The sequence below is a fragment of the Salvelinus sp. IW2-2015 genome, linkage group LG13, assembly GCF_002910315.2.
Source record: "Salvelinus sp. IW2-2015 linkage group LG13, ASM291031v2, whole genome shotgun sequence".
Classification (NCBI taxonomy): domain Eukaryota; kingdom Metazoa; phylum Chordata; class Actinopteri; order Salmoniformes; family Salmonidae; genus Salvelinus; species Salvelinus sp. IW2-2015.
Window position 1 is genome coordinate 35,129,222 of NC_036853.1, and position 12,742 is coordinate 35,141,963.

The following is a 12,742-nucleotide window of genomic DNA, read 5'->3' on the forward strand; positions in this document are numbered from 1 at the left end:
CCCAACACACAGACCCATGCAGTATAAGACCTCCACATCGTAGTAAAATGAATTTATAGAAAATGTTTACATATTTAAAGTGCCTTTTAGCAGAAGTAATCATTAATGGCATTTTTTTAAAGCAACTTGGAAATAAAAAGTAGAACAATTCCTATTTGAGTTTTTATATATTTTTTTTTATGAGATGGGCCCATTGGAATTTTCAAAAGTGAATGGAGGCTTTTCTTGTCAGGGTGGATCAAATCAATAAGTCATTGTGTCAGACTGGAAATTATGAAAGTTTTATGACAAACTATTCATTAACAAGAACAATGGACATTGTTGGGTATTGTTCATCAAAAACAGTTTTCACCATATTGATTCAATATTTTATAGGCTTGTCAGTAGCCTTTTTGTGTTTTGACTGATGCATGTGGTGTGCATATTTAACGGGACTGCTCGGTGAAAGGGTATTCCTTTTTACGTTACCGTAAAAACCAACACATAACCACCCCTACAGATTCCCTTCCCCCGCCAACCTACCTTCCCTCCAAACCAACACATACCCACCACCACCCCCCCTACAGACCTCCCTCCAGCACCAAGCTATCCTCCCTCCAAACCAACACATAGCTACCCATACAGACACCCCTCCACCACCAATCTACCTCCCCTCCAAACGAACACATACCCACCATCACCCCCACTACAGATCCCCCTCCCCTGCCAAGCTACCCTCCCTCCAAACCAATACATAACCTCCTCACCACCACTACCACTAACCCAACACACAGACCCATGCAGTATAAGACCTCCACATCATAATAAACTGAATATAAAGAACAATTTGACATATTGAAAGTGCCTTTTAGCAGAAGTAATAATGATTTCTTTTAAATTAAGCAGCTTGGAAATAAAAAGTACAATAATTAATATTTGAGTTTTTATATAATTGTATTTCTTTCTTTTTTATGAGATGGGCCCATTGGAATTTCCAAAGGTGAATGGAAGCTGCTCTTGTCAGGGTGGATCAAATCAATAAGCCATTGTGTCTGACTGGAAATGATTAATGTTTTATGACAAACGATTCATTAACATGACCAATTGACAATGTTGTTTATTGTTAATCCAAAACAGTCTACAGCATATTGATTCAATATTTTATAGGCTTGTCAGTAGCCTATTTGTGTTCTGATTGATGCATGTGGTGTGCATATTTAACGGGGCTGCCCGGTGAAAGGATATTCCTTCTTACTACAACCATAATAATGGGATATGGCAAAAACGATATGCCTGTCATTCTCTGGCCCTGAAAAAAGTATTGGGAAAATCCCATTTTGTCTGTTTGCTCCGTGCTATCTCAACCATGCACACCCCCCTTCATGAGATGTGGTTATAATTCAAGGCTAGAGCGCGGGCTTTCCCCGTGGGACGTCGGCGAAAGGTCGCGCGCTGCACTGTAGCCCAAGTAGGATAACTGCATACGTGGAGTGTGTCTGAAAGTGTAGCCCGATCCGCTCTCGCCTCCCAACCGGTGTCGCTGCGGCGTCTTGTGACCAGACCTACAACAGGATAGTCCGCTCGACCTGAGCACTGTTCCGGGAGCGAGAGGCACACACGTTCATCACCCTCAGTGGCTCCACACCGCAGAAAGGTAGTCTAGTCAGAGTTGTGTTGATTATAGAGACGAGACTGCTTCAAACAGTTTCTGCACGCACCAGATTAGCCGCGGCATATGGTTGGGAATTGGAAATACCTCCCGGCGCACGAGCGCAGATCTGTGTGTGGAGCGGTTCCGTTTCACGCTGTTGAGAAACGGGGATTAAGAGCGACAGGGAACGTGTCAGCAGCACGGACAGGTAAATAACGTACTGAATATAAATGCCAGACAGACAGTGAATGAATCACACAGTCGTTTTGATAAAATCAAGTCAAATGACCAAAAGCACACTGTAAATTTCAATTATAATATTAATCGATCCACCTCTTTAGTTCCTTTCTGTGCTACTTAATTGAAGTAAGTAGTCAGACCACTGCATAGACTAGCCTATCTCCCATTTTGTAACTATCCAGTTAGAGGTGAACGAGTTCATCATATGACAGTGTTATTTAGCTTTATGACAGCCTTAGGAAATGTGTTACTGTATGTTTATTGAAATGTCTACCATGTCACCATTCTCATGAGACAATCATCACAGAGTAGGCTACATTGGAGAGTTAGCTCACTGCAGTTGCAGCACATTGAATTCAAATAACCCGATGTATTTTCTGAAACACTCCAAGCCTATTTTCCTGAAAGTTATCTCCCAGGAAAATACATTGTTGCTCATAATTGAGTTATTCCTCAAAAAATGTTAAGTGGGAAATTGGTCACTTGCTTGGTGCACCCCCTCATAAAGGTATTTCTAAAACTTTCATCATGGTTATTAGCTGTTTGACATACGTTTTAATTATTAGTGCATTAACAAATAGTGTGAGCAGACCAGTGACCTTATGATAAAATTTTTACAGTCATGAGTTTAAAAAACAAACATAATCCTTATCCTGTCCATTCTTCAGTCTACATATGATGCAAATCATTTAGTCTCGTCTGTTTTCAGACACATTTATGCCATACTGGAATAGCTGAATAAATATGAACCTTTTATTGACAGACCAAATGGGTGGAACAGGACTGAATTGTCTAGTGTGTTTTGACTTAAGTGAACCAGGAAGTAGCCTATACTGTAACTTGTTTCTGTCAATATCACATCACACCTTAACCTTTGGACCACAGTGTTAGTGTTGTCCTCCAACCTCTGAACACTGTTAGGATGTAGCTATGTCATGGACGATGACTCCACTTTTATAAAGTTACCATACAAAGCAAAGGTCAATGCATGCTTTTGTATGGCAGGGAGAAACAGAGAGAAGGAGAGAGAGAATAGTAAGTGAACGCGTGACGTTTAAGGAGCGTGCGCGTCCATGTACAGTTGAAGTCGGAAGTTTACATACACCTTAGCCAAATACATTTAAACTCAGTTTTTCACAATTCCTGACATTTTATCCTAGTAAAAATTCCCTGTCTTAGGTCAGTTAGGATCACCACTTTATTTTAAGAATGTGAAATGTCAGAATAATAGTAGAGTAGAGCTAGTAGAGCTTTTATTTCTTTCATCACATTCCCAGTGGGTCAGAAGTTTACATACACTCAATTAGTATTTGGTAGCATTGCCTTTAAATGGTTTAACTTGGGTCAAATGTTTCAGGTAGCTTTCCACAAGCTTCCCACAATAAGTTGGGTGAATTTTGGCCCATTCCTCCTGACTGAGCTGGTGTAACTGAGTCAGGTTGGTAGGCCTCCTTACTCGCACACGCTTTTTCTGTTCTGCCCACAAATTTTCTATGGGATTGAGGTCAGGGCTTTGTAATGGCCACTCCAATACCTTGACTTTGTTGTCCTTAAGCCATTTTGCCACAACTTTGGAAGTATTTGGGGTCATTGTCCATTTGGAAGACCCATTTGCGACCAAGCTAACTTCCTGACTGATGTCTTGAGATGTTGCCTCAATATATCCACATAATTTTCCTACCTCATGATGCCATCTATTTTGTGAAGTGCACATGTCCCTCCTGCAGCAAAGCACCCCCACAACATGATGCTGCCACCCCCGTGCTTCACGGTTGGGATGGTGTTCTTCAGCTTGCAAGCCTCCCCCTTTTACCTCCAAACATAACAATGGTCATTATGGCCAAACAGTTCTATTTTTCTTTCATCAGACCAGAGGACATTTCTCCAAAAAGTACAATCTTTGTACCCATGTGCAGTTGCAAACCGTAGTCTGGCTTTTTTATGGCGGTTTTGGAGCAGTGGCTTCTTCCTTGCTGAACGGCCTTTCAGGTTATATCGATATAGGACTCGTTTTACTGTGGCTATAGATACTTTTGTACCTCTTTTGCACTTTTCGCACCAATGTACGTTCATCTCTTGGAGACAGAACGCGTCTCCTTCCTGAGCGGTATGATGGCTGTGTGGACCCATGGTGTTTATACTTGCGTACTATTGTTTGTACAGATGAACGTGGTACCTTCAGGCGTTTGGAAATTGCTCCCAAGGATGAACCAGACTTGTAGAGGTCTACAATTTTTTTCTGAGGTGTTGGCTGATTTCTTTTGGTTTTCCCATGATGTCAAGCAAAGAGGCACTGTGTTTGAAGATAGGCCTTGAAATACATCCACAGGTACACCTCCAATTGACTGAAATGATGTCAATTAGCCTATCAGAAGCTTCTAAAGCCATGACATAATTTTCTGGAATTTTCCAAGCTGTTTAAATGCACAGTCAACTTAGTGTATGTAAACTTCTGACCCACTGGAATTGTGATACAGTGAAATAATCTGTCTGTAAACAATTGTTGGAAAAATGACTTGTGTCATGCACAAAGTAAATGTCCTAACCGACTTGCCAAAACTATAGTTTGTTAACAAGGAATTTGTGGAGTGGTTGAAAACGAGTTTTAATGACTCCAACCTAAGTGTATGTAAACTTCCGACTTCAACTGTATGTGTGTGTGTCACAGATGTACAGTACCAGTCAAACGTTTGGACACACCTACACATTCCAGGGTTTTTCTTTATTTTTACTATTTTCTACATTCAACATTTCTACACTATGAAATAACACACATGGAATCATGTAGTAACCAAAAAAGTGTCAAACAAATCAAAATATATTTTATGAAGTTCTTTAAAGTAGCCACACTTTGCCTTGATGACAGATTTGCACACTCTTGGCATTCTCCAGGTTCATGAGGCAATCACCTGGAATGCATTTCAATTAACAGGTGTGCCTTGTTAAAAGTTAATTTGTGGAATTTCTTTCCTTCTTAATGTGTTTGAGCCAATCAGTGGTACTTTGAAGAATCTCAAATATAAAATATATTTAGATTTATTTAACACTTTTCTAGTTAATACATGATTCAATATGTGTTATTTCATAGTTTTGATGTCATTATTATTCTACAATGTAGAAAATAGTAAAAATGAAGAAAAACCCCTGAATGAGTAGGCGTGTCCAAACTGACTGGTACTATATGTGTATGACACAGATTGTGTTCTGGCCTGTGCTGTGTTAGGTAGGTTGCAGCCTGGAACCCTGTGAGAATCAGGTTGTAGGTTAGTCTCCTGTTTTCCAGAGCAGGGAGATCTAAATATGCTGAAGGCTGCCTCTAAACCCACACAGCAACACTGAGATAAAGGTGAACCAAAAAAACCAAATAGGTAAACCAGTTTCCTGTCAGCGGAGTTGAGCAAGGCAAGGGAGACAAGACGCGAGTGCATGTTAATTGGTGATTTGATTAGTGGTTTAATATTGCAGCTGTGCTCAGTACAGGCATACTGGGGCCATGGACTCAACACAGGGAGTTTATCAGGCAGGCTGCTAGGACAAAGCAACGCAGAAAGAGAGAGGAAACAGTCTGCATCCTAAGATAGAAATGCTGTTCAGAATTGGGGTAGGATTATGATTGGGCGTATGGTTACCGTGTGCTTGTGTTCTGTTGTTTCTCCATCCAGTTTTCAGAAGAGCTAGAGCCAGGTGTCTGAGACCAGCAGGCTGGAAATACCAGTGTTTTCCTCATGTTATATGTTTGTACGAGTCTCTTGACAGTCTCCAATTAAAATAGCATTAAAGCAAATTTGGGGTGGTGTGACTAAACCTAACTGAACCGAACCTGCCCTCCCAAACCTCGCTACATCTCTCTATATCTCCCTTCCTCTCTCATTGCTGAGTGAAGGCATCCTGGGTCTGATGGTCGGATGTCTAAGGAGGACACAGTGACAAGGAGATCGAGACACAGGCAGTGAGTCAGCCCATTGTCCCCTCACTGTGCCTAGGCACAGAGAGGGTCCCCAGGCCCCTGACTGGAAAGTGACAGGAACAGAGACGCGGCCTGAATAAAGAACCATTCACAAGCTCTCTGTCTCTTTCTCTCACTCCATCTCTCTCTCTCTCCTTCCCTCTCCTTCTCTTTGTGTACTTACTAACCTCTCCCCTCCCGCTCTCCTTCTCTCTGTGTACTTACTAACCTCTCCCCTCCCTTTCTCATCTCTCCCTCACTCTCTCCCTCAATCCCTCCTTGTCTCTTTTCCCCTCACTCCACCCACCACGCCACCTCTACCCAGAACATCCCAGCCTCATCCCCAGACGCCAGCCCCTAGCAGCACCAGCCTCACAGCCTCCCGGCCCCCATGGCACTTGGCACTGATTCCCACCACAAGGACATATGGTGCCAACCCTGACCCCTCTCCTCGCCCGCGGGGGACCACACCGACACAGATAGATCGCCCTTTGACAGGAACAGGAAGAGGAGGGAGCTCCGTCGCCACGGCAACTCCTAGCCCCACATCCTCCCCAAGGGCCTCAGATAAACACATTCACACAGCAGGACCTCGGTGAGGTCCCTGTTTTGTTTGTCGCCGGCTAATTTGTGCCTTTGAGATTTCACCACCATCAGACTTTTTCTTTAGGCGTTCCATTCCATGCCTGTTTAGACTGTATAAGAATGTGCTGATGGACCAGGACCAGTGCAGGAGTATGACATTAGTTTGCTGAAAGCCAGTGAAACTTCATCCTGTCTGGGACTTCTCCTCTTTCCCTCCTGGCTGGCCTGGCCTCTCAGGCCTGGATGAATTATTAAACGGACTCCACAGCCAAGCTCAGGCTCAGTGCTGCTGGGAGCTCTATAGGCCTCTTTAAACCCTTGCTGATTGAAGGGATCGGAGTCACGGGTCATAGGTCAAATGACACTGCAAAGAGAAAAGAGGTAGAAGCAGTTTCTGCAGTTTAACTGCAGATCAAAGCAAAACCTCTGCAACTCTCTGGCTCCCTTGGCTCTCATCTCCTCCAGACAGAAGTCAAACAACCACAATTGTGTTTATTCTTTACTGGACATTATTATTATATTGAACCCATTAATACTTGATCTGCAGACTGATTACCATATAATGGCCGACTCTTGTTAGAAAAAAATAAAAAAATAAAAATAAAAATAAAAAAACAGAAGAGCACTTCAACATAAAATTAGACACTAATGGCTTGGTGGGATGAATTCAGCAGGGCCAAATAACAGAGGAGGGAATACAGTGTCCCTAAAGCGTAGCAGGTAATTGGAGAAAAGCACAGCTTCTCTGTCGAGCCGACCGACAGACTGACCTTCAGGCTGAAAACTCGGAACCAAAAAGGCATGAACTAACTGATTTTCAAGGCTTACGGTTATCTCTGGGATTTCATCATCGTTATCACAGGGAACATTTGCATAACTGAAATATGCTGCACTGCACAGAACTACCATCAACATTGTTGGGTGCAGACGTTCGGGAGAAGCCGTTGTCTGCACCTGTCTGCTAGAAAATACGGAAGAGAGACTACAGTAGAGCACAGGGAGTGAAAACAGAGGAGCAGATGATAAAGGTATATATATTGAGGTCAGTGTAATCTGGGCGATGTGATGGAGAGGTCAGCTGTGATAAGAGAGGAGGCAGAAAGGCTTAGAGAGAGAGAGGGAGGGAGGGAGCGGGAGAGAGAGGGAGAGTAGAATGTGTATAGGTGTGTGTGAGTGAGTGCATGCGAGAGAGAGAGAGAGGGAGAGAGATGTGTAGGTGTGTGAGGTGTAGGTGTGTGAGTATTGTTTTTGTCCAGCTCATATGCTACCTCAATTACTGCTTTCTATTCCTGTTCTGTCAGTGGCATCAGTTCAAAACCTGCTGGGATTTAATTAGTGACTCAACAACACTCACACACACACTGTACACCTCTCTCCCACACACTGCACACCACGTTCTCACACAGTACACACACACACACACACACACACACACACACACTGTGTACACCTTGTACACACATCCACCTCACAGTTATGAACTGAAACCACGTTGAACATTGGGACTCCAATAAACACAATGCACTCTGTGTAATTAAGTATCCCTTCATTTCACACCTCACGTGAACACCTTGTCTCAGTGCGATAGTCCCTGTGTGTTGGTGACGAGGGCTCATCGCACCCTGCTGCCGTTCAGCTCCGACAGACAGGTAGGGTTCGCGTAAGCAGGCCTGCCGCTCGCGCCTCGGCTCGCGCTGCTGACTTTGATAGCGAACACGCCGACAGGCTTTTAAAGACGAGCTGTCTGCGGTGTAACCTTGAGAGTCGCTGGGACTACAGGGACAGCTTATTGATAAGGGGATTAATACTTGAGCCCCTTTGTCGTTTGCGCCGCTGTCTTAGAAACATCACCCCCGGGGAAATAAACAAGAGGTTGCTCACAACACGGAGGACGAGAGCTGGGTTACTAGACATAGCTTCAGGGTGCTGGTCTGCATGCACAGGAGGAGTGAACCGTAAAGATGACAGGCCATGGTATGAGAGAGAGAGAGAGAGAGAGAGAGATGCGAAATAGAAAGTGTGTGTGTGTTGTTTATTCGATTAGCCTCTGATAGTGGTCTCACCTGATTGCCTCTGTACAAATTTGCGGAGTGAGAATGAGGGGGTTTCAGGTTGCCATTTCAGCAGTATGGTTTCAGTCAGTCCAAACACCTCTCTCTGCAGGCTACCTCTGTTTATATGGCAGGAGCTCTACTGTTTACAGCTGCTGTAAAGATGGCATATGCCGCAGTGTGTATGTGTGTGTGTGCGTGCATGTCAGCAGGTGGCTCTTATCTTCCCTGTCTCTCCTCTCCCCAGGTATCTATCAGGCTCCATCCTGGTCCCATAGCTCTGAGGGTTCAGTGACGGGCTGTCCTCTCAGGCTGCAGTGGATTACATGAGGGACCCTGTGATCCACAAATAATACCTGTAATCCAGTGAGAAGGAACTGTGATCCGGAGAGAGGCCCAGTGATCGATCCACTAAGGGCTGCTGTGATTCACTGAGGACTGAGAGTTTCAGAGAGAAGGAACTATGACCCAGCACTGAGCATACCAGTGGTCCAGGTTGTGTCCTGTTAGTGTTCTGCAGTGTCGAGCGTGGCCGTCAGGCTGGGAGAATCAGGATGCCAGAGCTGGAGGACTTCCCCCCGATGCGGGGTGACCAGCCGGCTGGTCCTGACCCGGTCCAGATCCAGCGCAGCATACTGGACGAGCAGGTAGAGCTGTGGTGGTTCCGCGACCCGGCCAAGTCTCTGCTGTGCTACTCCGTCGCCGTCCTACTCATCCTGGGCTGCGGCCTGGGGGGCATACTCCTCCTCTCCACCACTACCAGCTTCTCTAGTGACTGGCGCATGGGAGCGGGCATGGCTCTGTGTCTCTTAGCCCTGGCCGTCCTCCTCAAACAGCTCCTGAGCTCCGCCGTGCAGGACATGAACTGCGTCCGCAGCCGGAGGCGGATCGATATCCTGAAGAGCGGAGGGCTGTCGGATCTGTTAGTGGTTCTCATCACAGGGCTGTGTCTGGTGGTCTGTGGGGCTGTACTGCTGAAGCTGGCACTAGAACACCACATGCCCAAGCCTGGCGTAGCCCTTAATGATATGTACATCTCTGGGGTGGTGTTGTTAGCTGGAGGGGGGTCAGCGGTGGTGGGGGTGGGAGTGTACACGGGGGTGGTGTTCCTGTTGGAGAGGACGTGGCCGGGACAGAGTTTCAGGGATAGGGCCATGGGGGTGTTCACTATCTCTGGACGACACATGGACCAAGGTAGGAGGGAGACCACCTCGAGCTTGGCTAACCTCATCTGACCTGACCACCAGAGACATAGCATGGGATAGGTAGCCCAAAACAGCAGATGACCGCAACACTCATATGGCCCAGATCTTATCCATATATGGGCACTGGGGAGGGTTGGAGCTTATTGGTCAGCTCTGGCTTGAGGTATGTGGGCTTGTAATTGCTGGGGCCCCATTTGGTGTGAACGTGGGCCACATCCACCTTGCTGTCTGGGAGGGACCAATGGACATCACATGTGAAAATGGCATTTGAGCAAAGTGGCTGCCTTTGAGCAACTAAGTATCAATTCAATTTTGCAGGTCCATGAATTGCAATATGGGATAGAGAGCTGTGTCTACACAACATGTTTTATTTTAATGATTCAAGCATGGGCCGTCCTTGGATAATTACTTTTATGAGATGGAACCCCAGCAGAGCACTACTCTCTATAATGTGAAATAAACAGAATGACAGTGACACAGACACTGGTCCCGGACACAGAACAAAGATTCAGATTCATAATGTGTCTAATGTAATAGTATCATCCACTACAAAGCAGTTGGTGAAAAAGCTGCTGTATGGAATAATCATGTCATAGAATAATGTAAACAGGTTACTGTACTGTACGAAGTGATTTCCTGATAAATGTCACATTTTGTCACCTTTTTATGTCACAGGTTTACAGCTGTGTTGGGTAGTCAAAGGCCTTGCAACTCTACGAGGAATCTGAGGAGAATGCCATTGTCGCCTGGTTGAATGGTACAATATGGTTTAATTGAACAAAGCATCTGTGTGTTTGCGTGTGTGTGTGTGTGTGTGTCTGGCCCTCGCAACTCCTTATCAGGCAGTGCATGTGAGCTGCCTGTCGCTCAGAGACAATAGGGGTCACTGAGGCGGCCATTGTTGTTGTACCGACGGCCGGCCAGGCCAATGGACAATGGGCAGGCTGTGGATCGTAAGGGGTTGGCATCGCCCAGTACGGCTTTCCCTTACCACCCTCTAACACACACACACACACACAGCAGCGGCAGCGACTGTGGCTGTAATCCCTCATTGACAAGGGACTGTTCTCTGACCTGAAGTCTCTCTCTGTCTCTGCTGTGCAATGCTATGCAGGACATGCTCTTTAGGTGGTGGTGCCAAGTAGGTCTGTGCATTCACGACCGCGAGTGTGAGAGACGACAGCCATGAAACAGTGATGGGAGAGGAAGCGAGAAAGAGAAAACAGTACAATATAGCGACATGAGAGCAACCAGACGAGAAAGAGAAAGAGAGACAGAGCTAAACCCTCAGGTGCAGTCCACCTTTTAGGCCATAGGGGGTCCATACTCACAAACTTGTGCTTAAACTGGCAGTTTAGACCTTAGGTTTAAAATGTATATCTGCTAGCTTTTCTCATAGGCAAACCTGGCACAATTGGCCATCTGGCTACCATGAGTCATTTGTATAGTGAACAAAAATATAAACGCAACATGTGAAATAAAAATAAAAGATACCCCAAATTTTCCATACGCACATAAAGCTTATTTCTCTCAAAGTTTGTGCACAAATTTGTTTACATCCCTGTTAGTGACCATTTCTCCAGGTGAGGCATATCAAGAAGTTTTTAAATTAGCATGATAATTACACAAGTGTGTTGGGGACAATAAAAGGCCACTCTAAAATGTGCAGTTTTGTCGCACAACACAATGCCACGAATGTCTCAAGTTTTGAGGGAGTGTGCAATTGGCATGCTGTCTGTAGGAATGTCCACCAGAGAAGTTGCCAGAGAATTTAATGTTAATTTCTCTACCATAAGCCGCCTCCAATGTCGCTTTAGAGAATATGGCAGTACGTTCAACTGGCCTTACAACCGCAGACCACGTGTAACCACATCAGCCCAGGACCTCCACATCCAGCTTCTTCACCTGCGGGATCGTCTGAGAACAGCCACCCGGACAGCTGATGGGTTTGCATAACCAAAGAATTTCTGCACAAACTGTCAGAAAACGTCTCAGGGAAGCTCATCTGCATGTTCGTTGTCCTCACCGGGGTCTTGACCTAACTGCAGTTCGGCGTCGTAACCAACTTCAGTGGGCAAATGTTCACCTTCGATGGCTACTGGCATGCTGGAGAAGTGTGCTCTTCATGGATGAATCCCAGTTTCAACTGTACTGGGCAGATGTCATACAACGTATATGGCGTTGTGTGGGTGATTGATTTGCTGATGTCAACATCAGGCACGGTGCCAGGATTTTTTCTTTCCCGGTGCAAAGGGGGGCTTGACCAATACGTTGGGGTGCGAAGAAAATTTTCAGGACTATTTACAAGGGCATTTATTCCATATGCATAATCAGACAACTGTGCATTGGTAATAATGTTTCGGATGAAATGGCTATCACAACGTCAGAAATGAAATTAATAATATCCTAAGTGCAGCCACAACGAGAAGTGCAATGCATTTAGCCTATGCCTGTTAACTGTGCACACACTTGTAAAACGAACTGGCTATCAGCACAATCTTAGTGATTATATTTCTATTGCAAACAAAAATAACTTGTAGGTCGATGACATACATGCGTCCTGCTGTATATTGGTTATAATGTTACGGATTAAATGTCTATCACAACGTCAGAAATTAAAGGAATAATATCCACAGTGCAGCCACAACGAGAAGTGCATTTACCCTATGCCTGTCAACTTTGCCCACATGGTGTAAAACGAGCTGGCTATCATCACAATCTTAGCGATTATATTTCTATTGCAAAAATACTTGTAGGCCGACTGGCCGACAATATGCATGCAACTTCTTGTTCCATCCAGATCCAGATCAGCGTGATTGAATCATGTTCCCCCCACCGGACAGGCGCGCTCTGTCAGTAAATAAAAGGTCTTTCAGTTACTCACCAAGTGTTGTTTTATAGAAGGACGATGCGTCTGTTGTTGTGGTTCAGTGCAAATTAGTCTATAATCTTCTGGACATCCAGGGCCTTGGTTCTTTCTGCGTGTATGGACAGGCAGGCAAGCTTGCTGAGTCAAGGGTTTGCCCAGTATTTCATTCTGTATATCATGATGCGTGTACTTAACATTTCTAGGATTATCTGAGAT

General features: G+C 45.1%; 1 protein-coding gene across 2 annotated transcripts; it reads left to right on the plus strand.

Moving 5' to 3' along the window:
* The first annotated feature begins 1,420 nt into the window (after positions 1 to 1,420).
* LOC111971610 (transmembrane protein 125) lies at positions 1,421 to 11,162 on the plus strand. 2 transcript variants are annotated; one of them, XR_002878276.1, is made up of 3 exons: positions 1,421 to 1,838; positions 8,700 to 10,414; positions 10,772 to 11,162. XR_002878276.1 is itself a non-coding variant. In XM_023998466.1 (2 exons), the coding sequence occupies exon 2, from the start codon at positions 9,007 to 9,009 to the stop codon at positions 9,685 to 9,687; it is 681 nt and encodes a 226-aa protein (XP_023854234.1). In that variant the 5' UTR covers positions 1,421 to 1,838; positions 8,700 to 9,006; the 3' UTR covers positions 9,688 to 11,162. The 2 variants fall into 2 exon arrangements, 1 of the variants encoding a protein (XP_023854234.1); XM_023998466.1 differs by having other exon boundaries at positions 8,700 to 11,162.
* The last annotated feature ends 1,580 nt before the right edge of the window (positions 11,163 to 12,742 follow it).

Excerpts from the sequence above, each read along its gene's own strand:
- LOC111971610 (XM_023998466.1), top strand. The coding sequence starts at position 9,007 with ATGCCAGAGCTGGAGGACTTCCCCCCGATGCGGGGTGACCAGCCGGCT.